The 27,406-nt window shown below is 44.9% G+C and overlaps 1 protein-coding gene across 2 annotated transcripts in view; it reads left to right on the top strand.

The window, feature by feature from the left end:
• PTPRT (protein tyrosine phosphatase receptor type T) overlaps positions 1–27,406 on the top strand; it is an 803,133-nt gene that overhangs the window by 189,522 nt on the left and 586,205 nt on the right. For both annotated transcript variants that reach the window (XM_057529518.1, XM_057529519.1), the window contains exon 6: positions 281–574. In XM_057529518.1, the coding sequence (XP_057385501.1) occupies positions 281–574 (294 nt within the window). The remainder of the gene's footprint in view (positions 1–280; positions 575–27,406) is intronic.

The following is a 27,406-nucleotide window of genomic DNA, read 5'->3' as shown; positions in this document are numbered from 1 at the left end:
TGCCGTGTTCAAGAAAAAATCTTTTCTTCACAATGGCCATCATTCTTTCCTTTCTTTAAATGAAGGAGATACAATAGGTGTTGAATATAGTTACTTAAGATATACTGATTCAGGCATTTACATACAATTATTTAATTAAAGTAGGTCGTGAATGGGTTGAGAAAGGGATTTGGGCTGTTTTCTGTGGCTGTCCGGAATTCTGTCCTTTGTCCTCACATGTTTGGAGTCTGCTCTGTAAATCTTTTGGGTCTGACATCCTTTGCTGATTCCTGTCTTTCAGAGCCTCCCACTCCCATCGCCCCCCCAGAGCTGCTGGCCGTGGGGGCCACATACCTGTGGATCAAGCCGAATGCCAACTCCATCATTGGAGACGGCCCCATCATCCTGAAGGAAGTGGAGTATCGCACCACCACCGGCACCTGGGCAGAGACCCACATCGTCGACTCTCCCAACTATAAGCTGTGGCATCTGGACCCCGATGTGGAGTATGAGATCCGGGTGCTGCTCACGCGGCCAGGGGAAGGGGGCACGGGACCGCCAGGGCCTCCCCTCACCACCAGAACCAAGTGTGCAGGTAGGACCCTTCTTCCTGACTCCGTTTTGAGAGGTTGGGCAGTTGCTGGGAGTGACTGCTCCTGTGACAGTCATTCCTCAACTTTGGTATGAGTGTGCTTCCTGTTGTGATTAAAAAAAACAACAGTTTTGGTCTTGCCTTAGAGGCTCCAGAGGCATCTCTGGGGACCTCCTGGCTTTGACTGGGAATCTAAGAACCCGCTGACTCTAGCTGTGTCATGGAGAGGTTCCTGGTCCTGAAAGTGTTTCCCGGGACACTGGTTGCCTTTCTCCAAGGGCTTCTGGCGCCACTGGTGTGTCTGAGCCTTCCTAGTGCTGACATTGCCTCTGAGGGCTCTTGATTCTGTGTCTCTGAGGGCTCCTGGCCTTGTTTCTCTGAGGGCTCCTGGGCCTGCTTCTCTGAGAGCTCCTGGCTGTGTCTCCGAAGGTTCCAGGCTCTGGTTGTATCTCTGAGGGCTCCTGGTTCTGACCATGTGACCTGAGGCTTCATTTGGTCTATGTCTCTGAGTGCTTCTGATTCTTGTTGCATATGTCAGGTGTTCCTGATTTTATTTTTGTCCCTGAGGATCTCTGGGCTGGGCCTGTGACCCTAATGAGCTCTTGGTTTTGACAATGTCCCTGAGGGCTCCTGGTTCTAGTTCTGTCTCTGAGGGGCTCCTGGTGCCAGCTACATCTTGAGTGCCTCCTGGCTCTGAAAGTGTCCCTCAGTGGATTCTGGAAATGCCTTAGTTCCTGAGAGCCTCCCACCTCTGTGTCCCTTGGGGGTTTCTGACACCTACTTAGGAGTCTGGGCTGAGACTCTCTGTCCAACGGTCCTTTGGATTCTACATCCCTACAGGCTCCTGGCTCAGTGTTCCCTCCAGCCAGGCTCCAGCGGTTTCTCTGAGATTTCTGGATGCTGCTAAAGAGTTTGCTAACTAGGACTATGTCTGCGAGTGTTCTTTGTATCTATCCCCAAGAGCTCTAGGCTTCTGTGGTGTTTCTAATAAGGGGTATTGTTTGGGATTGTACCCCTGAGATGTTTTGGCTTCAAATGCAACTCAAGAAATTAAAAGGACTCAGTGTTTTATGGGTTTGTTTGTTTGTTTGTTTGTTGCTGCAAATCAAACATTATTTTATCTCATTTTTCCCTAAGTAACAATTTGATGTAAGTACTTTTATCTCATATATAAATGAAAGAATAGGGACTCAATATTTTTAAAAATTTTATCCAAAGTCATAGAGTTGGCCAGCAGCACACTCAGGATTTGCCCTCAGGTTTCCTGACTCGAATGCCCTTGATCGTGTGGTGTACAGAGCTGGGGGTGCTCCAGTGGGGGACCAGGGAAGTGGCAGCATGAGCCATTGACTTCTGAGGGAAAAGGAATCCCTGATGGCTTCTGGGTGGGGAGAGAAGGACCCATCAGCACAGTGACTTCCATGGAACAAAAAAGTAGAACACAGTCAGTTCTGCTATAATGCAACATACGTGTGCCTAAAAATCATTGCACTGTTCAAAGTTATGCAGTAAAAACCACTGGGCTTATGGGGGAAAATGGGGCTGGGGCACAGCACTCATCAGTGACACACCAAAAAGAGAGGAACCTAGTAAAAATGGCAGCACAATTGTACACGTGTTAATGGCTAAGATATGCATAAATACTGTACTACAAACGGGGTGTTACCGTGAAACGTCCTGGAGTTTGCCTGTGGAAGTGGGTATCAGAAAGGCTGCAGCCCATGAGCTACTGTGCAGTGGTGGAGGAGGGCTGTCTGAAAGTGGCAGTAAGTTGTGACACCATGTGTGGGTCAATGTGGCTTGTAACACACACAGTGAACGAAGGAAGCAGGTAGATGTTTGAGGTGGGTGCGTCTTGTGTGTTCCTGCGTGACTCAGTCCAGCTGGGTGCGGTTTTCTGCTTCACTAGTGTTTCTGTGTACAAAATCTCACATAGCAAATGTGAAATTCATGTTATGCTCACATTGTTCCCTAATATATCAATCGTGTTGGAAGACATTTGCATTTTCAAAATAAGCGTTATAGCAGAATTGACTGTAACCATGCTTAAATACCTCAGTAGTGCATCTTGGTAGCATGTAACCCAAAGTTAGTGAGTATTTCCTTTGCTTGGGAATATTCCTTTGAATGTTATTGAACCACCACGATGAACGGAGATGCCATTTTCTTGATTAGTTTCAAAAACAGGCCTTTGGTAAAATTCCTCATTGAAACCTGATTATAAAACTTACTACTTTAGAAAGACATAAGGATATGTTATTAAACCAGGTAATGCCTTACCTCAGCTTTGCAATTCAGTATTCATCCATAAAAATAATTGATTTGATCCTGCCGATGAGACTTTTCTCTTTCTACAGGGTTTCCAGGGTTTTTGATCTTTATAAATGATATTCAAAGTACTTTAGCAGCCCCCATGGACTTATTTGCTGATGATCATATAATGCATTTTGAAATTCAATCGCAAGATGATCATCTCAATAAAAATTTACAATCTATTGCAAACTGTTGCCATGGCTGTGTAATGGATTTTACATGTTGAAAGCACGATTGTCTGACTATCACTATAAAAATTATGAGTTGAAAATGCTGTTTGTGGTTTTATATTTCAAAAAATATTGATGTTTAAGTAAGTTATGCCTAAAATCTTGAATAACCCACATTTTACAAAATGTGTCATCAAAGAGGTAATCTTCTTTTCCACATTGCTACTGATAGTAGAATGTTCTTTGCCTCATAATTAATTTTTAAGAGAATTCCAGGGCTGATATCCATTTGTGGAGGCTGTTTATTGGGGTTGGTAGTCTGAGTTTTTTCCCCCTTTCTCTATTCTATTATTAATCATACTGGAAATGTACTCATTATTTTACAAAACAGAAAATGAGAGAGTGTGGAGTGTGGAAGGTATAATTTCTGCCCAGAGGAATTTACAGACTGGGTTAAGATTCCAACAAAACAGCAAAGAGAGTAAAGCATAAAGTCAAGTATTGAAATAGCACACTTCGTGGAGAAAAACAAGCTTGGCGTGGAAAGAGCAATGCTGTTAAAATGATCTCGAGCAGTGGATTTCAAAGTTTTGTCCCTGGACAGAGAGCATAGGCATCACCTGGGGACTTGTTAGAAATGCAAATTCTCAGGCCCTGTTCCCTGACCTAGTGAATCAGAAGTTCTGGGGATGGAGGCCAGAGGTCTGTGCTATAAGGAGCTCTCTGAGGGATGTTGACGCACACCCACATTTAAGAACCACTGATACAGTGTCACACCCAGATGCCACTTTGGTAGTATGCCCATTATATTGCTTGATCCTTGAGGCAGTTCTGAGAGGTAGATGGGAAAAAACTGAGGCACAGAATCATCAGATGAAGCTCACAAGTCAATTACCTTCTTACAGCTAAATCTCTTGGCCTAAGGAACTCTCCATCACATGGTTTGATGGCGTTTCCTCCGCAAATGTTCTCTTCAGGGTGGGACTGAGTGATAAAGAGACTGGTAACTATGGAGACAAGCTGAGCATGAATAGCCTCCATGCACTGCAGCTATAGTCCTGTTCATCAAACATCTACTGAGTCCCTTCCATGTGCCCAGCTCTGTGCTAGGTACTGGTGGCAGCGGCATGCAACTGGAAGCTACAAGCTCAGGTATCAGGAAGATGCCAGGAGGCCCAATTCAGCAAGGGCAGGTGGCGATGATTCTGGTTCTGCCAGGTCTGCCAGGTCACTAGGTAGATTCTTGGGGCACTGGGAGCAGGTTCTAACCCTTAAGGGGAGAGATTGTCAAGAGTTTAGCTATAGTGCAGCATCCCAGGCCAGTAGTCTAGAGCTCATAGCAGGACCCTTAGCCAATTAAGCTAGAGCCTGGACAGATTTATCAGATAGGAACCTAGTAATGTGAGGATAAGAGAAGAGAGCCATAGATGACACTCCCAGGCTTCTGGTTTGGATGCCTGGGAGATGAGTGATGGAGTTATCTTCTGAGATGGAAAACACAGAAGACACTTTAGGGGCAAGAAAGCCAGCCCAGGTTTGAATATGTTGTGTTTGAGGTGACACTGCACAGCAGGTGATGGTATAGGTCAACCTGGAGCTCAGGAGAGACCAGAACGTTACCTCTTCTTCTTCCAGGAGAACTACCTGGTTGCACCTGGATTTGAACATCAAAAGGACGTCTTTGTACCAATGAAAGCAGTTTAATTCTCTTTCTTCACGCTGTTCTCTTGAGATGCCCCATTCATTTTTTTTTCTATTCGTCATTTTGTTCCTTGTGGTCAGTTTAATCATGCGCCGTCTTTCCTGAGATATAAGCCTGGGGAGCAAACACGATAATGTACATCAGAGTGCTTTGAAAAGCTCAAAATGCTCTTTAGATAACCTGTAATGAAACAAACCATTATTTGTTGCTATTATTGTTATGGATGTTACGATTATGAGTAATGATATCAAAACAGGAAGTCTTGCTTGTCCACTTCTCTGCACTGACTGGCATTTGGAAGGGTGGGCCATATTCTTCGGTTGTGTTTCATCAGCCCATGGGAAATCCCATTTCAGAACACGATGATCATACTGTAGTCTGGACTCTCAGAGATTTTCTGGTCTAGAGCAACAGGTGGTTTTCTCCGACACAAACGCAATAGCAGATGTCCAGTAATAGGAGCTGGGTCCTAGAAGGGCTCTCTGGTGCCCACCCAGCCTCACCTTGAATGCCACCTCTGATGGAGGTGCTCATGTTCTCCCACGGAGGACCAGGTCCCTGCTGGGGATCCTGCGCGGTTATTATTATTCACTACCCAGTGTTAGCCTAGTGATCATAAAACTCTGGATGGGGTGCTAGGTAGGAGCAGAGAGTATCCATTAGGTTGAAAGAGTGGGCGCAATAGGCAGGCTCTTTGCATCAACTGTCTGGAGTCCACAAGGAGAACCAAGGCCAATGGCATTGACGACGGGGCCCAAGGTCAGTAAGCGGGGAAGGCAGGTGAGAAGATAAGAGGTGCAGACACCATACTGGTCCAACCTGGCCCTGCATCTTTTCTGCAGGTACCGCTTTTAATGGCCCGAGCACCTGCTTGTTGATGTCTTAAAATGATCACTCAGAAACTCTCCCTCATTTTTACCCAAGTCTGCCTCCATGCAACACTCACTTATGGATTCTGGTTTTACTCTCGGGTGACCTATTCCTCCATATCTCAAAAACAGGTCTATAGCAACTAAAGTTTTCTCACTTATGCTCCAGAAATCTCTTTCCCCAAAAGCTGTGTTTCAGCCAGACCCTGGGCAGCTCTCTTCACATCATAGCTATGGGATCACAACTCAACAATCCAGCAAGCCAAGTGATCATACATCCCCCTGGGATTGCTTACTCTCGTAAATCAAAGGGCCCTTGCCTGGGAGTCCACTTCATCGTGGTCTCACAGGGTTTAGGCTCTCTAAGTGAAAAGCGACTTGATAGAGCCAGACACGCGACACGCACTGCTGATTTGGAGAGCTCTTTTCCTATTGCCTCCACCTGAGGGTTGATTGCACATTATATTTTATTTACATATTTATGGATTTCTACTGGAAGTGATATGTGTCTGCCCTGCTCTTTTCTCCAAGGGGATAAAAAAGAGAAATTCCAGTTGCTGGACTCAATGAAGTGAGGGTAGTCATTAGAATTTAGTGAAAAGAATAGGGGCTTTAGAGCTAAAAAGATTCTGATTTTTATTTCAAGCTGGCACTTGTTAGCTGGATGATCATGGGTGATATTACTTCTCCTGTCGGTGCCTCAGTTTCTTTTCTTCCATTTGTGAGAGATTACAGTATGCCACTGTGTTGTGAGGCTTCAGTGAGACAAGTTATCTGCCTAGCAGAGAACCCAGGACATAGAAGCCCCTTTTAATGAACGGTTTTTAGAAATAATCTCAGGCCTGGGAAGATTCCCCTCACTGTAGCATCATGGACCCTGCTGTAAAGGATTTCTCCAGTTGCTGTTCTCTTTACTTTCTCAGCGGTGGATTCATGCAGAAGCTCTGATGAGTGGCTCTGCAGGTGTTCTGGAGCCTTTGACGTGTGGCTGCAGGACCTAGAGGTGGCTGCGGTGGTACTTGATGATGCGGGAGGGGGAGATGGGAATTGTCCTTTTATAATTCCGTCTCCAGTCTTAAGTAAGAGAGAGAAGCATGTTTTCCAGACCCTTCTCTCTTCTGGGAGGCCAAGGCTAGTGGGAATGAGGCCTTGGCAGACAGGGAGCGGAGGTGAGTCCTGCCCCTCTGCAATGAGCATCCTCAGATTGGCGTGTTTTTAGTCTAGCTTGCAGTTCTAGGGCAGAGTGGAGGGATAGAGAGAGGGAAAGAGGAATTTAAGTTCTAGAAAATAGAACAGAGCTACGTAACTAGCATTGCGAGGCTTTTATTTTTATTATTTTTTTCATTTCTGTAAGCCTCAGTTTCACTCTCTGTACGGTGGGGGTAGCATAACCTGGCTTAACTCGTAGGGCTCTGAATTAGAAGTAAATGGAAACTTCCTTCTGGGCAGGATGGTGGTATGAGCACAGACATCTAACTCCTATCTGTGCCCTGCTATGACCTTGGTGGGATGATCCATAAATCTTAGGGAAACACAGCAAGATGAGCCAATAGAAGTAGAATCACCATTCCGCCCAGAATCAAAGCAAAATTTAAAGACCGACGGAGAACTCATTAACGCAGTGAGAAACTAGGGGAGGAGAGGTCTCCCATGCAGGCCATACCGTGCTCAAAGGGACATTGTCACCAGAGCAATGCACGTGATTCCAGACCGAAGGCAGCCGCAGAAGAGGGACTGTGGCCACCTCTTCCTCAAGATGACTTGGAGAAGCGGCACTGACTGCCCTTCACTTCCCCTCCCTCCCCCACGCCGTTGCCTCTGCTGCTTTGACACTTCCTTTCTTCCCCGGAGTGTAGGACCTTGGAGAGAGTTACCTCCAAGGGGGTGAAGAGGAGGGAAGGCCTCTTCTCATCACACCTGGTTCAGGAGCTGCTGCATGAGACAAGAAGTGTCTGCAGAGGAGCCAAGCATCTGCTAGGGCACGAGATGTCCATCTCCTCTTCCTGTGGACCCTCTCCCCTCCCTCCCACTGCACACATAGTACCTACAGGTGGTTACCTTAGACCCCGTTCCCACTTGGTTAGGGAAGAGGAGGAGAAAAGAAAGTTTTCTCACTTTACACCTGCAATTCACAACCTCAGGGACTTTCATCCCAGCCTGCACAGTCTCCTTACTGGATGAGCTGAGCGTGGTATCAGAGCAAAGAGTGAGGGTCCAGTTGGACACCGCCTAGCAGTCTCTGGAAGGGACATCTGGAGGTGTCTTAGCTGTTCTCTGTAGAACGGGGCGGCGCTTACTCCTTACTCTTCTTGGTTTTGTAGCCTTGGGTAAAATTCCAAAGTGACAAGAAAAGCCCTCTTAAACATCCTGTTACGTTTAGATTTTTCTGCGACTCTCTGCTCCCTAGAGAACTAGGGCCACCTGGGAGGTGAAGTACCGTAAGTCAGAGAACACACCCTGGTAAACACTCCCCCATCCCTCCTAACTTTGAAGGTTGAGTTTAAAGAAAAAGTGAGCCGCAGAGAGGTATTAATGAGAATAAAAGCTAACAGTGTTTGTTTGTTTGTTTATCCAGCTAGCTGGACTAAAGACATGGCCCCCAAATATATTAAAATTGGAGGTCAGTCATTCCTGTACTGATGGAAATCTTGAAATAACAGCACAAAGAAAATGGATGATTATAGTAATGAAAACAGCAGCTACCCTTGAGTATGGTAGCTTGAGTATGTTCCGTACATGAGGGCCATTGTATTGAGCTTGTTACAAGTAACTATTTTACTTGCAATTCTTGCACTAGGAGGGTGGGTATAATTTCCTCCACTGACTGTAAAGTAAGTGACTGACCCAAGGCTATATACCTGCCCAAGTGGCCCAGCTGGGAATTGAAGTTTTAATTACAAAGCTGCAAAGCTCCAGCTCTTCCTCATATGACCCTTGAAATCCAGCATCATAATGAAAGCATAAGGCACCATGATCAGAAATGCACCGATGAAAAAAGTTGAATATTAGAAAAACTATTGGTCTAATGCTTCGTATCAGTGGGTCAAAAGATGAAAACCATCTGATCTTCTCCGGGGAGACTGAAAAGTAATTTGAAAAAATTCAGCCTTCATTACCGATCAGAATTCTGGGTAAGCTAGGAATGGAAAGGCACTTTCTTATTTCTAGCAGAAAATGTTCTTATAGCCTCAAAGCCTAAGAGAATAAACTAAACCAAAAAAAAAAAAAAAGCTATCAGAACTACTAAGAGATTTCAGTATTATGGTCGGACACAAAGCAAATAAACAAAAATCAATAGCTATATGCCAGTAATCACCAGTATAAAAAAATAATAAAAGGTATCCTATTCTCAAATGCAATTAAAATATAAATACTTAGGAGAAAACCAAGAAATGTGCAGAAACTATACGAAAACACAGACACAAAACTTTATCGAGGATGATAAAACAAGACCTGAATAAATGGAGAGATATATCATGTTGTTGGATTAGGAAGTTTAATATTGTGAAGATATCAGTTCTCCCCAAATTAATTTATGGGTTTAATACAATTGCAATCAAAGCCCTAATGAGATTCTTTTTGGAACTTGACAGAGTGATTTCAAAATTGATCTGAAAGAATATATAGGAGACTGTAGTGAAGAACACTTTGAAAAGTGGTGGTTTGGCGGGGAGGGGGTGGATTTCACTGTGAAATATCTGCGTTTATTATAGCTGTAATAATGAAAGCCCAGAAAATAATCCAGCATAGAGTGAAACTGGCTTTCAGAGAGTATTTGAATGGAGAATTCATATAAACATAGTATATCTGTAATTGGTTAATAATTTGGAATTGAAATAGAATGCATTGCTTAGATATCACGATATGCTGATAAATAAATTCTGGATCGATTAAGAAGTTAAAAGCAGAAAAAAGGAAGAACCAGAAGAAAATAAAGAAAATATTGTTCTGTATGAGGAAGGAATTACAGTTCATTAAAAGGAAATGCATCCGCCATTGAGTCACGGCTTACAAATTTAGTATGTAAAAAAGGAAGAAGAAGAAAAATCTTCTATGCTATACTAACAAAATTCAGAAAGCAAATAGGTAAACTGAGTGTGGAAAACTATGTGACAAAATAAAGAAAAAAGGGATAATATTCTTACACGTAAAGAGCTCTAATAAGTCAATAAAAATGTCATCACACTGATTTTTTTTTTTAGAAAGGGCTAAAAGGTATAAATAGGTAACCGCCAAACAAAATATGAATGGTGAAAAACAAATTTAAAATGTCCAGTGTCACAGATAATCAAATAAATGAATTTTAACCTGTAAGATTAACAAAGTATATCTACTTTTAAGTGATAATAACCAGCACTGTCAAGGACAAAGGAAGCAGGCATTTCTACAGGTGGGTTAGCTGGCACAGTGTATTTAGAGGACAATTTGCTCATTTTTTTTCTAACAAAATAATCAGAGCTGCTGAAAAAGAATTGTATACATGGAGGTCATCACTGTATTATTTATAAAGGCAAAAACTTGGAAATCACTTAACTGCCCCAATAGGAACATAGTTAAGTAAAGTTTTATGCATGCACACAGTGGAATTCTATGCCGATATTACAAACCATGTTTTCAGGGAATATCTAATGGCATGGGTTCATGCTATGGTAAGTTTAGAAAAAAAAAAAAAGCTTACAAAACCACATGTGTAATTACTGTCCCAATTTTTTGAAATATAAATACACAGGCCATATCTCAGCTGGTGCCCATTTGTCAGTTAGAGCTACAAAGTATTGAGCAGAATCCCCCATTCCAGGTCCTGCACTTGGTTCGATCCTGCCCCGAAGACATCTGGAGATTCCCAGGGGAGCACCTGTGTCCCCTGTTCACTGCCTGCTCTGAGTTCCAGAACATCACTCTGTCTTTCCTGGCTGTGCTAATGGGATCAGATGTGAAACTGGCCCCTCTCTACCACTGTCCCAAAGCTGCACAAGCGCCAGGCTGTCTCGTGCAGCAGCAGTACCTCTCTTGATGCTTGGAAGGGGGGGAGGGGCACAGGCAAGAGATGACATTGCAGGGCTGCCCAGCAGACAACTCAAAATCCTTTCACAGCCTTAAAAGTCCTTTCAGTGGGCAGGGATTTTTCCCATTTTTCTCTCCTCTCTCTCCCAGATCACCTACAGGTGATGCAAAGTCTTCTTCTCATTTCCGGAGAGGTCTCTAACTTCAGGTCCAGTCCTCTCTTTGCACATCTTTTGCATTGAGGTGAACATTAAAGGGGGAGTGTGAGGAGGGCAGCTAAGAGATTTTAACCGAGACCAAAGCCTTTCTTTTAATGGGACCAACCCTCCCTTAAAAAATGTATTTTAGTCTATGTGCTCTCATGCACACATACAGACAACACATACCCTATATATGGTATATATTTACACTTATAGGAATATATGTGTATGTATGTGTGTATATATAATATGTATACGTAAATGAGATTATGGGTCACTGTAAATGTTTTCTTTCTTTTGCTATGTTGTATAAAATTTGTACAACTTGAAAGCAGGTTTCCCCCTTAAAGTCAAATGTGAATGTGAAAGATTGTTATAAATGTTAAAGCACTCTGTATAAATGTGAGAGATTATTTTTATCATAGTTAGTAAAGCATTGACGTTCTTGGAAGGTGCAAGAACAGTTGCACATTTGCTGAGCCCTGGGATGCAAACCAAGCTTTACTCTCTGCTCAGATGGAGAAAAGGGTAGTCAGACGAGGAGTCTGCCTACAGCCCCAGCTGAATTGGAATCCAGGTTCTGCCCTTAGGATGCTAGACAGCTTTGGGCAGTTTGTTTAAACTCTCTGATCCCTTTACCCATCTGTTAAATGGGGATTATACTGCTTATCTCACTGGATAGAAATAAGGGTCATTAATATTAATGATGTCTAATATTGCAGTGAATCTGCTTGCAGCCCCAAAAAGGAAGGTACATACCATCAGCACCATCACTACCAAAGCTTAGAGAGGTTAAGTACTTTGTTGCAAGTCATGAAGCTTATTAGGAAGTGGCTGAGGTTAGAGCCTATCAAGTCTGACTCTAATCCCTGCTCTTACCCCACCTGGCTATATAACTGTAAGTGCCTGGTACAACGCCTAGAACTTAGCAGGTGCTTAGTAGATTGGAGCTTCAGGCTATTTAACAGCCTAGAGGCTCTCTTTCTCTCTCCCTGCCCAGGCCCTCCTCACCGGTAAACCCTAAGATCTTCACTGCAGTGGGTCCAAGGGACAAAGGGTAGCCACTTGCTGCGTTCCCAAAGGGATCTGGGAGGGCCGACAATTTCAAGAGCTTGGCGTGCACCCTCAGCCAAAATTATGTCAGAGTCAGGGAAATCCCAGGGTGCCTTGCCCATCACTGGCATTCTGGAATGCAGAGACCTCATTACACTAGGAGTGGAATAGTATGTGCATCAGGGAGCACAAACCTGGCTTGATGCGGAGGAATTGGCTGCGCATGCCAGAAAGCAGGGAAACCAGAGCATCAGTCAGTGGTGGTTTCTAAATCATACCCACCACTGGCTTGACCCTCAGTCATTTTGAGCTTCTTAAGTGGAGCTGTGGCAGGAGCTGAGAGGGCGCGTTGGAAGGTCTGTGGGGACCCACCAACGAGTGGATGTCCATCCACCCTATAGACTTCCCTAGCAGGGGATGCCTTGAATCATTAGAAAGAAGCATGTAACTCTTCCCACCAATCCTTTTCCAGCTGGGCCCAGGGCTAAAAGCAGGTACAGTTGCTGCAGCTACTATGGTATCTGCTGCTGTTCTTCCTTCTTTGTCCTCTTCATCTTTGTACTTGAAAAAAATAATGTATCTACAGCAAAGCAAATTTTTGAAAATAGAAAATATATCTCATATACCAATTAATTTCTTTGTTAGTGCATATTCCTTTTCAGTCATTGACCCCATTCTTATGTAATTATGCCTCATGTCCTATGTCTCTGCCTGTCACTCAACACCATAAAGTGAATATTTTACATGTTCTTAAGGAATTTTCAACATTGCTTTAATGGCTCCATAGTGTCCCATAGAGTCTAATTGCCAAAATTTGCTTCACAATTCCTGTATTGTTGGATATTTGGGTGTTTCCAAATGTCACCATCTTCCTGCCTTGTAACCTTCTGTTTGAATGATATTCTAGGCTGAATTTCAAGGAGTAAGGTATTAAAAGGTAGAGACGTCCTTATGGCTTTTGCTACATTTCACAGATTGCTGTCAATGAAATAATTATGCTATTTTTTTTAATGATATGAGCACTTTTAGTGTAACCCTTGACAAAATTATATACTATCATCTTTTAAAAATTTGTCCATTTCATAGGCATGAAGTGATATTTCAAGCCTGCTTTAATTCATGTCTCTTCATAACCTCCACTTCTGCATTCCCTCTGCCTCGCTCACGTGTGCCAGCTGCCATGCTAGTCTTTTTTCTGTTCCTCAAGTCTTTTTTCTGTTCTTCAAAAACACCATGGCCACCCTCTTTCCTGCCTCAGGGCCTTTGCCCAAGCTGTTCCCTCTCCCTGGAACTCTCTCCCCACTCATACTCTTCACCAGCTCCTTCATCCTCCTCCTTTGCATGTCCCTTTAAAGGTCACTTCACAGAGAGACCTTACTTGACACCCTAATCTAAGTTAGTCTCCTTCCCACTCCCCTTTCGAACAATTTATGACACTGTTCACAGAACTTATCCCAGTTTGTGATTATCTAATTATTTGTGTCTGTTTGTTTATTGCATGCCCGTCCATTAGACTTTGTGCTTCCCCAAGGACACTCTAGCTTCATCCGTTCTGGTCACTAGTGCCTGGAATCGTGACTGACACATAGTAGGCACTCAGTAAATCGGTGTTGAATGCATGGCTGTTATGGAGATATACGTGCTACACTGCAGAAAATTTGGAAAAGCAGAAAAATACACAGACAAAAATTTAAGTGACCCAAACAAGGCATCCATCAGAGATAAAAACTATTATCAAGTTGGTGTTTCTAATAGTTTCATGTGTTACATTGAACTCATTAATTAATATGGGGTTTATGTTGGTCTTTGGGACGCAGTTAGGTTTCAACTTGCTTTATAACCATTTGACCTATTGTCTCAGCACCATTGGTGGAATAAGCTTACAGTGCCCAAGCAATGAGGAACTGGGGAAGGGAGGAGGGAATTCTTTATGGAGAAGGGAAGGAAGCTGGGAGCCTGACCCAAAGAAGGTTTGCAAAAGAAAGCCTGTCAGAGAAAGGGGGCCCCTAACTGTGAATCTCCTGACCTGGCGTAATAGCCGGGCGGGCGGACATCCAGACCACAGTTCGGGAAACTCATCTTGGGAGGAAAACCCCAGGCCCTGTCCAAGTGGCTAATACCACCTGTGTTTGTAAATCCTTTACAGTACTATCTTTCTAGAGCCTTTTATAAACATTATCGATCCTCAGCGTGACTCAGAGACTAACTGGGATAATCACCACCATTTTACTCTAGGGGACATGGAAGCTCTCAGGAGTTACGAGACCCTCCCTATATCTCAGATCTTGGGATAGCTGTGAAATAACATCCTGACCCCAAACTCTTCTGACGCCTGCCCTCCGGCTACTGTCGAAGGTTTCAATGAGCTGTGAATCTTGGATTAACCTGATAGCTTGGGGGAAAGGTGGGGGGAACAGGAGGAGGCAGGAGTTCTGATTAATTGATTCCTTTTTTGAATTTGAAGGTTAAGCAGAAAATCCATTTAAAGTTGGCCCAGACTATATTATATAGGATGGCATATGAACTAAGCACAATAAAATTGAGCCCAGAGGAGTATCCCAAGGGAGAAGTCAATAATGTGACCCATAATTGCCTTTTACAGTGGGTATGGCTATGTGCCCTTGACCACTGCACCCACCCCAAAGCATTTAATCAAAGCCATGGCAGTTTAGGCATCTAAAGGCCTCTGGCAGGCAGTTAATGGCCATCCCAGTGTCTTGAGCTGTCCTAGACTCTGAACTCCCTGAGGACAGAGCCTTGTGCATTTCACTTCTGTGTCTGGCTGGTACATCCAGAAGTTTGAAGCAAGGATGGGCATGCATCCTCAATTAGGTGTGGCTAACAAGATTAATGATATTCTGTATTGTGGGGAGTTTAGGATTCAGAATGATTGGGCAGCGGAATGCCTGTAATATGCCAAGAGCATTAAACTTCATTCTGGCCGCATATTTTCAAAGATACCAGATAAAAGATATTACCTAGGAGAGTGCTGGTCCTCTGGGGACGAGCTGTAAACCCCATCATATGAACAGACTGGAGGGGTGCTGAGCAGTATGTTTGCTTGCAAGTTAGAGAGACTCTGATGCCTGGAATTGTTCAGACTTCTGTACATGGTGGGAAAGTTAGGGCAACTCTTCACATTTCCACGGCATTTTGTAGTGATGGTGAAAGAAATATGTTTCTATTATTTTTATTTTGGAAGATACAGAAAAACACCAAAAGAATGTAAAAATCACCCATAACCCCACCACTTGGAGATAACTACTCCAAATTTTGGTGTAACTCTTCCAATGATTTTGTTTTTTCTAATGCAGAAATGTACATCTCTTTACACAAAACTAAGCCAAAGTGTACATGTTCTATAACTGATTATTTAGCAGTATATAGTGAACATTTTCCCATGCACTTATTATTTTTACTTCACTAAATACAAATAGGTATTAAATAGGTAGCGTGATGAAGTAAATAGAGATGGTCTTGGTTTTTATGGATCCTGAAACGAAGGGGGAGATGTATATTACATTGAATGTAGATACAGAAATACAGTCTGTCCTTAATATCTGCAGACTCCATGATTGCAAATTCATCTACTTGCTAAAATGTAATTGTGATACCAAAAGCAATACTCACAGTGCTTTCACGGTCATTCACAGACATGCGCAGAGAGGTGAAAAATTTGAGTTGCCAAATGCACCCGTTCCCAGGTTGAACAAGGAGACGCTCTGCCTTCTTGTTTCAGGTCTCCTCCTCTAAATAATATCCTTTTCACGGTCTGTTTAGTGCCATGTTTTTCCCATTTTGGTGCTTTTTGTTGCTGATTTTTCTGTTTAAAATAGCCCCCAAGCACAGTGCCAAAGTGCTGCCTAGTGTCCCTGAGTGCAGGAAGACTGTGACGTACCTTACAGAGAAAATGCATGTGTTAGGTAAGCTTTGCTCTGCGTGAGTTCCAGCTCTTGGCTGTGGGCTCAGTGTTAATGAATTAGCAGTGTATATTAAACAAGGTATCTTTAAACAAAAACAGACGTAAAACAAGGTTATGTATTGACCAGTTGACAAAAACGTTGTATCCGAGGCTCTCAGGAGCCTAGGAGCAATGGTTCGGTATTTGCTCATTCAGTGCAACTTTATAGAACGTAACTATTGCAAATAGAGACCACCAACTCTATGTATATACAAATCAGTAAGGTGGGGGGGGGGTGGTCAGGAAAGGAGACATACATTTGGCTCTAGATAGCTCTTAAAACTGTTGAAAAATAATTTTCAAGACAAGGTAAAATCACAACTCTCATACAGAAGTAAAATCAACATGATTTTATTTGATTCATTTACGAGGAAACCGGTGAGGTGTCACAACCAGTGCAGAGGAAAATCCAAAAATCAGAGACATTTATAGGTGAGGAATGTTGACATGAATATGCAAACAGAGGCAAAACTGGCTTTCTTTTTTCCTTTGGTAGGGGAGAAGATTGTCCCTCCCTGAGACAGAGCCATTTCCATGTCTGTAGACAAAAAATTATTCTGCAGTGCTCTCAGTAATCTACAACTTGCAGGGTTGCAAAGTAGGTCCCATAGAATCATAATCTGATAACAGGGAAACTTGTGCCATGACAATTCATAGTTGTCCATGAAAGCACGTGTCCCCCCCGCCCCCAAGTCATGGTGATGTGATCCATCTAGATAATGTGTGGAGGTAAGAGAAGGGAACCCTGAGCAACGCCCCTACCATGAGATTAGAGGTTGCGTGGCTAATTCAGAGCCAGCAAGGCAAACTGTGAAGAAACAGCTAGAGAGGCAGAAGGAAAATGTGGTGCCTTTGGGCCAACAGCAAGACAGAGGATGGAGAAAGTTGTCAGCTGCCTGAAGGTTGAGTAAGACGCACTCTAAAAGGGTCCCCTTGGATTTGGCACCTTGGTGGCCACTGGCGAGTTACCATGAGCAGCTACTGAGGGGTACAAACCAGCAGAAGCCAAAGTGGCATAGGATAGGTGAAACAGGAGTGAGAAACTACAAATTTTGATTAAAGTCTTTGCGGTTTTTTTGTTTTTTTGGTTTTTTTTCAAGTCTTTGTTTTGATTCAAGTCTTGATATGCTCTTAATATGGATTTGCCATTGATTTTATCCTAACTTCTATTTCTGGACATTTCAGTCTTCTCTAATTTTTCAAAAATTGTCATTAATATCCTTATAGATACAAATCAGTGAGCACATATTTAATATCTTTCCTAGAATCAATTTCTGGAAGTGTCATTGTTGCTGGGTCAGCGAGCATTTCCAAGACTTTGAGACCATTCCTCCACAATTGGGTCAATTTACACCCTGCCCTTAACAGCGGATGAGCCACTTTGTTTCTTTGGACATCTCGTCTGTAACTGTTATAAGTCTGCGTTCTCTCTTTATTCTTCTCCATTTCCCTGAGACAATAACTCTGCAAATAAGTCATTTGGTGTTTGGAGCTGATAATCAGTGGCTTTTATTTCTTATCATCACTTACAAGTGGCAGCCCCCTATTTGGAGCAGAATCAGTTCTTTCCCTTGTTGGCATTAACACACATCAAATATTTGCAGGTTCTTATCTTTCTTTAGGCTTGGCTTGGGCAGGCTCTGAATTTTTAGCACCTGACATTTTCCCTCCCAGGTCCATTCCTCTGTTTTCCTGAGGGCATTCCTGTCTTGCCTCAGCTTTCCATCCACTTAAGCATGGCCATGCTTCTGCATCCCAAGAAAAGCCCATCTTAACCTGGGCAGGTAGAGAGGATTTCCACCCTTACCTCCCCGAGGGCTGCATTGTCAGCTGTTTTTTAAATGAAATCTCTATCCAGCTTTTCGGATTGTATGCCCCCTGTTTCTCATCTCTGATTTCTATGCTTGTTGGTGTTTCTTAGGACTGTGTCCTCTGCCCAGTTCTCTCTTCATTACACATTACTCCCCCTGGGTATGTCTTACCTGTTCCCATGGCTTCAACAAGAGGTGGACACATTCCCATCTGTCTTCTGAGCTCCAGGTCTACACACCTAACTGCTTTTTCTATCTGCCTTATACCCATCTCACCCCTACAGCCTGCCTACTCAGTTCAGAAACCTGAACTCATCTGGGATCCTTCCCTCTTTTTCTCTCTCCTCTCACACCAGATCAGCCATAAAACGGTGCATTTTCCCTGCTTCTGCCCCCTCTTCTCCAATTTTATTCTCCTGTCCACATATGTCACTTGAGGATTCTTTGCCACCAGGATTCACTGAAGTCTCACATTGGATTTTACACCTACTACCAATCTTGTCTTACCAGGTTTATGAGACCTGGTACATTTCTAAGGCGGATTATTATTTTCATTTCTTTTCCAGTAAACTATGTTGTATTTTTAAATGTAATTTCATTTTGCTACTTCTGTATCTTTCCATTTTTGGTCCATTTCAATGGGCCCTTTCAGGGTAGGAGGTATTGATACATCTACAGACCCCATTGCCACAGGATCAAATAGAAAATGACATTATCGGATCCATTGGATTGTCATGCTGAGGCAACAGTCTCATGATGACTAAATGAGTAAATGAATTTAAATGCATAAGACAGTAGTACAATAAGATGTTGCCTGTACATTGTTCTTCAATGCCAGCAGTAGTAACATTCTTGCCCTGATGTTAGTGAGCTTTGGAAGCAACAGGGTATTGTGGGAAGGGTGTGATTTTCCAGATTCAAACTCTCATCTCACTAGTTAGCAGTGGTATGACCTTGGGCAGGTCACTAAACTTCTCTGGACTTTCATTTCCTCATCTATAAATTCAGAATAACAGTGTCCATCTCCTTGGGCTGTCATGAGGCTTGAACGAATAGATATGTATAAAGAGGGAAAAGATGGTGATTTGGGGGGTGGGAGGCTGGGTGTGTTGAACCGAGTGTGGTAAAGATACACTCTTTTGCTTCCCGTCCCCATCTGCATAGAAACCCTCTGGCCTGAAGAGCTTCACGCCCTCAGTGAGCATATCCTAAGGGGGAGAGCAGCCCTGGGTGTCTGCTATGGAATGTTCTCATTTGTGGCCAGTGCCTCTTCCTTGTTCCCCTGGAGCTTTCAGAGATGCTCTCCCTAAGTCCCCTCCCTTCCTGCCTGCCTGCCTGGATTGGGTTTGTCTTCTCCAGCCTACACTCTGTGCTGGGAGGGGCTTACCATGTCTCCCCTGGACCCGTCCACCAGCCTTCTCCTTCCTGTTCCCACTTACAGCCCTACCTCTCCCCACTGCATGTCCCCACCACCATCCATCCTCCATGGGACAACCATGGTGACTGTTCCAACGCAAACCTGGCCTTATTTCTTGCCTGGTTTACATCATTCCCGTGTCCCCCTACAGCCCTTAGAGTGTCCTCCGTACCCTCCCTACCATTCAAGGCCCTTCACGAGCTCTCCCAGCCTTCCCTGTCCTGTCCTGTCCTTTCCAGGCTCCTTTTCATCCTTAGACACTGTGGCCAGGAGATTTCAAGGCTTCTTAAATGTTTGAAGACTGGAAAAGCAATTTATTTGCTCAAAAATGTGGAGGAAAACTGTATTGAAGCTAATCAGCATTTAATTCTATATCTATGAAATATATCTGCATGCCTATGTGTGTATACATATATGTATATATGTATATATATACAGTCAATTTACTGTTCAAAAATTTTATTGCATTTAGCAACAAGCTATAGATGCGCTTTCCTCACAGGTCAAGAATTCCCCAGGGAACAGAGTGGCTGAAGAGACCAGAGACGACGATAAGTTGTTACTGGGAGCTACACAACATTGAAGGCAAAATTGTTTTTTAAATATTTCAAAATAATTTTATGACAAAAAAGTTATACATCATGTTGGAGGTAGAACATATGTGCATCTTTATATATATATATATATATATATTTTTTTTTTTTTTTAAATATTTATTTATTTATTTTTGGCTGTGTTGGGTCTTCATTTCTGTGCGAGGGCTTTCTCCAGTTGCGGCAAGTGGGGGCCACTCCTCATCGCGGTGCGCGGGCCTCTCACTGTCGCGGCCTCTCTTGTTGGGAGCACAGGCTCCAGACGCGCAGGCTCGGTAGCTGTGGCGCACGGGCCCAGCTGCTCCGCGGCATGTGGGATCTTCCCAGACCAGGGCTCGAACCCACGTCCCCCGCATTGGCAGGCGGATTCTTAACCACTGCGCCACCAGGGAAGCCCTGTGCATCTTAATATGATATGAAGGTGGCCTCCAAAACTAGCCTGGCCCATGAAGATCATACACGGCCTTGGGTTTCCCGTTTACCTTGACCTGCAGCTTCTCACTCCTTAGCTGCCTCTTGCCATGCATTTGTACCCGCTGATTACAGGACCATCTACCATGATTTTTCTATCAGTCAATCCTGTGGTATTTGTAAGAAGGTGTTGGCCCTACTCCATGCTGGTCCTCAGCACAAAGCGCAGAGCTTTGCGTACAATGCAGGCTCTCAATGCTGTTAGTTGGAGGAGCATCGCTGGTTGGTCCTGGGGAGTCATTATGGGGAAAGGGAATGTGGAGGAGTTTGCCTTTTATGGGGTGCTCAGGGCTAGGCCTGAACGTTGCCAGACCCGTTAGGTCATTCCGTCACGTGTACGCCATGTGAATAAAAGGACACACGTCTCAGGAACTCTGCACTAAGCGATGTGACACAAAGATGGGGAAGGTGACGCAAAGGTGGGGCAGCATCCTTGGTCACGAGATCAAGCCCTTGACTTTGCCTGACCTCAGAGGCTCCATGGGTATCAAAGTCCTCTGTGACCTTCACTGCAGAGAAGAAAGGGATATGGCAGGTGGGATGGGCGCTGAGAGCACTGAGTGTAGCTTCCTAGAGGCCCTGGGAATCACGAGCAGAGGGCGAGGCTGCTGTTCCAAGAGGGAAGCAGGACGTCGGCCCCGATGGCAGGTGTGGGCAAGGACAGTCCTGTGGGCTGCAGTGGCTGTCACCAGACACAGGCCGGGGATCAGTGACCACAGCTGCTCTGTGCACCGCCCCTCAGCAGATTCCTCAAGGGCAGGGACCACAGTGTCTTTGAGGCTCTGGTGCCCTAGTGCCCAGCACAGCCTGGCACTGAGCAAGTGCTCAGGGAGGATTTGCTGGACTAATGAGGGGCAGAGCGGTCTAACCATGGAAACGGCAATGCAGTTCAGAGCAGACCGTTCCCCCAAAGGAGTCTCTCCAAGTATCCTGATTTCATAATGAATGTTTCATGGGCCATTTTTGTCATTAGAATAGAATAGAAATAGAATATATAGCAGGCATTTTACCTCATTCTCTAATTAAATATTAATAGTACTTGGAGAGGTATTAACATGCCATTTTTTTAAAATGAAGAAGAAGCTCAGAGAAGGAGTCATTTGTCCACTAATGAGCTAGTGAGTGCGGACCCGAACTCTGAACCCTGGATGAAGCCTCTCGTCTGTCCCTGATCTACAGTATCACCTCACTTGAGAATTGTCAGTAATCTTCTAGAAAGGGGGCCTGCCCTTCGGAGCAGAGAGACCTCACTGGATTTGCAGTCACAACCAGTGGGTTCCAGACCTGCCCTTGCCTCTGTCCCTTAATGAGTGTTGTTAATCTCTTTGAGCCTCAGCTTTCTCATCCGTAAAATGGGAATAAAATGTGACTACCTCATAGGCTTGGAACAAGGACTAAATGGACACCATTTGTGAACACACTTGGCACAGCTGTTGGCACACAGAAGATAAACAACTGCTAATTGGTTCTGATGTTAGAAATCAATTTTATAGTATGCCTGTATTTTCTTATATACGACGTTGGCAAGCAATGAGGTTTGGACATGTTCCTTCCTTCCTATATGATCCAGTTTAATATTTTTCTCTTGTCACATGCAGTGTCATCCCTCTTGGACTTTGTCTCTTTAAAGGCATTTATCCTATTCTTTCACAATGACATGTATATAATCCACTTTCCTTATGAAATGCTTTTTGCATATAGAACCCTTTATAATCTAACACCATCCAGATACGAGAGCCATTTAGTTGCACATGTAAAAGGACCCATTTGAAAAGTAAGGGAAGAAAGTAGCCTTTATTTTCTTGCAGACCTTTCCGGGGAGCTTCACCAGAAAAATGGAAGTACACACACTTCCTCAAGAATTTGAGTGTCGCTGGGGTCTCTTAATTGTGTTATTTTCTCACTGCACGTGAGGCCCCATTGCATTTGCTTTGTATCCTAGTCATTCTTTGCCACGGTGGCAGAGATGAATATTTTCTCCACTGTAGTTGTTTTCCTAAGAAGCTAAAAATATTGGAAGGAAATTGTTTTTTTCTCTTCTGCCTTATCTTTGCATAACTATTCTCAGGGATCTCAGAGCAGCGTAGGAGACGACCTCTTTTTTATTGTCGCTGTAGAGCCAAGACAGAAACACAAGCAGCAGAGAATAAAAGCAACCCTGGCCTCTGTGGCTGTCTCCTGGAACTGTCAAGGTGATGTTGGAATGAATCCACTGGTCAATTCCAATTTAGTCCAGTCCCTGATTTGACACGACCCCACCTCTGCAGGCGAGCGACGGATTGTTTTTCATGATCGATGGGGGTGACAGATTTATTTTCCAAACTGAGGCTGATTTTTCCTGACCCTGATGAGCCTGGGGAGGTGGAGGTGGGGTGTGTGTGTGGAGGTGGGGTGTGTGTGCGGAGGTGGGGTGTGTGTGCGGAGGTGGGGTGTGTGTGTGGAGGGGGGGAGGGTTGGAGGGGGAGAGAGGATACTCCTTTGCTAATGGCCTCTGGCAGTGACTTCTGTGAAAGTCTCAACAGTTCAGAAAGCACGCTGTTAGGGAAGCAGTGGGCAGGGAATAGGATATTGGATAGGAAAACCGGGATTCCCAGTTCTGGTTCTGCTGTTTCCTTGGGCAAGTTTCTTAACTCCTCTGTGCTTTTGATCACCTGTAAAACACATGAGCCAGGTGGAAGAGACTGCTAGTTGCCTATTCAATATGTGTTCTCACCTTCTTCCTTACTGAGATCAGATTTTATTCTGGCTGCGATGTGACCAGATAAAAGACTGCATTTCCCAGCCCCGCTTGTAGCTGGGTGTGGCCATGTGACCAAGTTCTGACCCGTGAGTTGTAAGCAGAGTGGTAGGCAGGACTTCTGAGAGAGCTCTTTCCAAGGGGGCCCCTGACTGCCCTCCTTCTCTTTCCCCTGCCTCGGGTGATGTAGACCTGAGGAGATGAAGTATTACAGGTATCCAGTAGCTGGGGCAGGCTCTGATCGTCTCTTGGCTGTGGACTCTTGAGTTCTGTGCAAACAGAGAGGCTCTCATGCTATGGCAGCTGGATTGTGTCTCCAAACTTCAGGGGGAAGGTGAAGGGTGTGTCTGACCTCAAGGAGCAAATACTTTTTGCAGCAAATGAAACTTGAACCCATGGGTTCTTCAGGGGCCTTCACATACTCCCGGAGGACTAGAAAGTTATTCCCTTAACCAGTAATTGTATCTTTTTGACTCCTAAGAACCTGTGACTACTTCTGTAGAGATGGACTTCAATCAGTGCATCAGTGAACTCACTTATAGGTGCTGTGGTTTGAATGTGTCTCCTCCTCACCCTAGCACCACCTCCCTACCGCTGTTGTAACAATTAACAAACGCTTTAATACTAGACAAAAGATTGCTGAGGCTGACTTGTCCTGTGAGGGCTTCTCTCTCTGCCAGGCTTCGTCTGCTGGGAGGACAAAAGGGGTCTTGGAGAGCTAGAAGGGTGGTATAGGAGCAGGGAAGACCCCAACACCTCCTTCTCTATTAATGAAGTACATTTATGAAGGACACCCTGGCTGGAGTGACAGGGGTGTCTGCTCTTACTGGGCCATTTTGTCCCTTGATGGCTCTGTCTTCAACGTAGCTGCTGACAACCCAGCCAATTAAACTACAGGCCCCAGACCTGTGGGTCAGGGTCGGGGGCTTTGGAAGAGCGTCATAAAACCCCAGGCGCCTTCAGGGTCAGCCCTTTCCCCAGAGCATCAGGGGAGAGTGTTCTCAGCTGGACTCTGAGGAAGGAAAGCACCACCGAAGGGTCGCGTCTAAGCCACTGCCCCCAGGTGTCCCTGGATGCCATGATGAGTGGGGCCAGAAGTTTCCTGGGAAGCTTATCCCAGAGGAGAAAATCCTCCTTTTGTTATTACTTAATGATTTCTTTTTACTCTGACCACCTCAGATGTGATTTGCAGCATCTTGTGATGAAAGCAGAAATCTAGATAGTCAGTCTTGTTTCCTGATCCTCAAATCCGAGAGGAACTGGCCCCAAGAGCCTTGGTTTAATGAGCATCGGCTGGTATCGCAGACACTGTCCTTGCTAGCGGGTTCACGAAGGTGCAGACACAGTCTCCATTCTCACGTCTCCTGTTCCTGCCTCTCAGAGGCACCGAGGGTGGAATGTCTGCAGAGGTGGGGTCATGGGGCTGAGGGCTAAGATCCAGGTGTGAAACGTCCTGGGGACCTGGCCTCTTCTGCAGCCCAGACTCAGGGGAACTTGCAAATTGAATGATTTTATCCATTAGCTGTCACAGCTGGACTTCTGGACAAGGCTGAATGGCTGAGAAATCGAGCCTGAATTCTGCAGTGGGACCAGGTCAAGAGGAGCTCTGGGCTGTTGGCTGGGCATCAGGAGTACAGCATGTGAGGGAGCCATTTATCTACCTGATTTATTCATTCTTTATTTGTTGAATGACTGCTCTGTGCTGGAGACGAGAGATTTAGGGGGGGAAGCTGACATTCTGCCCAGTGACTTAGTAGCTCACAGCCTCTGTCACACGAGAGGCAAAGATGTGGATCTGTGGATGCAAGGATATAAATGTCATGAGTCAGGTTCCCTAGAAGCAGAGCTTGAAATCGGGGTGCAGATACATGTGATTTATTGAAGGAGGAACCTGTGAGGGAGGGAGGGAAGAGGACATGGAAGGGGAAGAGGTAGGGTAAGAATGTGATCAGAGAACATCTAGCCTTGACCTGATCTGCGAACTAAGGGCTCTAGAGCGGCACTGTCCAGCAGAACTTCCTGTGACGCCGGCGATGTCCTGCATCTGTGCTGTCCAGCAGCAGAGCCACCAGCCACATGTGATTGCTGAGCACCTGAAATGTGGTCGGTGTGGCTGAGGAACTGAAATAGTCATTTAATTTTAATTCAATTTAAATACGGTACTCACAAATAATGAATGGCTGCCATATTGGATACTGCACCTCTAGAGCAGATGTGGGCAACCTTCTGTGAAGGACCAGTAAGTGAATACCTTAGGTTTTGTGGACCAGACAGCCTGGGTTGCAATTACTTCACTGCTGTTGTAGCAGAAAATCAGCCATGGACAACACCTGAAGGAATGGCTGCGGCCGTGTGCCAGTAACTACCAAAACAAGTGGCAAACTGGATGTGGCCCATGAACCATGAAGCAGACTGCAGAGTTGCCCCCCTCCACAGCACCCAGCAAAGGGCCAGCCTTGCAGAGCCGGTATCAGACTGCTGTCGGTGTAGGTCACCTGGGGGAAGGATGGTACTTCCTGGGCAAGGCGACTCTGCCAGCTGAGGGCATTTCCCAGAGTAGGGTGAGCGTGGCGGCGGGGTGCTGTGATCCCTTAGGCACGTGCTGTTGTGGCCATTACAGGTTGTGCGGTGGCCAGGTAAGGAGAGTCTAGGAGGAGCACTACGGTGTCTACTGCAGTAATGAACAATTCTTACCATGTGTTCACTGTGTGCCAGGCACAGTGTTAGTGCCTCACGTGGATTCTTTTCATTCAGCTCTCAGATTACCCTTAGGAAGAATGGAATGCCAGCATTTGTAATGCATTCCTAGAAAATTCATTGATGTTCATCACTACAATTTTGTTGGCTTAGTTACTGGTTACCCGCAAGATATTCTCTCTCTCTCTCTCTCTCTCTCACACACACACACACACACACACACACACACACACACAGCTCATCTGAAATATAGGTATGATGCCACCAAGTGGCAGTCATGTACTTTTTTCTGTCAGGTAGCTTTGCTCTACCTTCAGAGACCCCAGTGACCTGACCTTTTTTGTACTAGTTGCCTCCACTTACTTTGCCTCTCTGGGGTGTTTTTCAGCCAAGATTTCCTACTTGATAGGAAGCCCATTTCTCCATATCTTATTTAGACTTCTCATAAAAACAGATCTTGATTTGGGTTCAAGTAGTTTCCTTGGGAGGTGATTTCAGAAAGCCCACTGAAGAAGTGGAAAAGGAGACAGGGAGGGAATAAAGGCATTGAAGGGTATGCTAACACGTGGGTAACTGGATGGGTTACCACTGTGGCCAACTGAGGCCTATCCCCACTGGGGACCCTGCTGGACACATACCGTAGAAGGTTAGAGTTTATCCCCCCATTGCCATCCCACATTGGATGAGGGCTGCTCCTGGAGTTCTAACTTCCCAACACTTTTACGCAGCCTGGGGTCAAGCATATTCCCTCAGAGTGCACCCCTTCCCCTCAGGCAGAAAGACCCATGAAACAGGCTGCCTGTGATCTCCAGGTGATGGGTAGGGTCCTGGAGCGTCTGTCATACTCCCCTTTCCCGACTTACTAGTAGTTCTCCACTTATGGGCTTTTTCGGTTTAAGAGATTTGTTGCCAATGTCTACAGTGCAATAGACTCTGCTAGACAGTTTGCATGGCGTGGAAGAAGTTATAGACTTATTAACTTGGGGTAACGAAATGAGGAAAGCACCACATGAGCCTTGGGTCTTACTTCTGATTGACCTAGCAAGGTTCTGAACTTCCCTAGGTCTCAGTTTCCTCCTCTGTGTGATGGGAATGATGGCAAGGCTTTTGCTGTACCTCAGATGAGGTAATGGACAAGCACATACTTAGTGATCTGTGAAGTACATGGGCATGCAAGTTATTGATTAAGGAGTAAGCGCTGTGATTAAGGCAGCATAAATCAACTAGTAATCATTATCCTAGGTCTTGCATGTGTGTGGAGCTGGGCTCCCTGTTTAGCCTGCATCCCAGACACCCCTGCTTGCTCTCAGGGCCAGGTTCTCAGGGTACACTGAAGACCACTTTGCTGCGTCTCTGGACTCAGGGGGCTCATGGCCAGAGGGGAGACATATCCCAGACCATGGCTTTCCGTGCAAGACAGCTTATTCTCCACTCCATCCCACATCCCCTGTTCCCGCACCTGTACACAGATGCACGCTGCATAGGTAAGAGTCTGATGTGGTCATGAAAAGAGCATTTAAACCAGAGAGAGAAACATGAACACGGGTGAAGGGAAAATCTACCCTCCTCTGGGAACAAGCAGATAGTGCCCTAGGCCTGGGAGTATCCTCCCAGGATGCCAAATCAGGAGGGGACTTGAGTGCTGGATTCACCTCAGGGACACACTGCATGTACACAAGTAGAGAGTGACATATTTTGTGTGCATTTGGGGAAGATTCTCTGGTCTGAGGTGTAGGGTAGATTAGAAAGGCTGCAGGGAGCCAAGAAGAGGCTCTTACAAAGGTCTAGAAGACAGAGATGATGAGGTCTGGGTGAAAACAGGGCTGTCAGTATTTTT

Source organism: Balaenoptera acutorostrata, chromosome 15, assembly GCF_949987535.1.
Source record: "Balaenoptera acutorostrata chromosome 15, mBalAcu1.1, whole genome shotgun sequence".
In the NCBI taxonomy this organism is placed as follows: domain Eukaryota; kingdom Metazoa; phylum Chordata; class Mammalia; order Artiodactyla; family Balaenopteridae; genus Balaenoptera; species Balaenoptera acutorostrata.
Note: the sequence above shows the minus strand (reverse complement) of the source record. Positions and strands in the feature narration are given on the sequence as shown.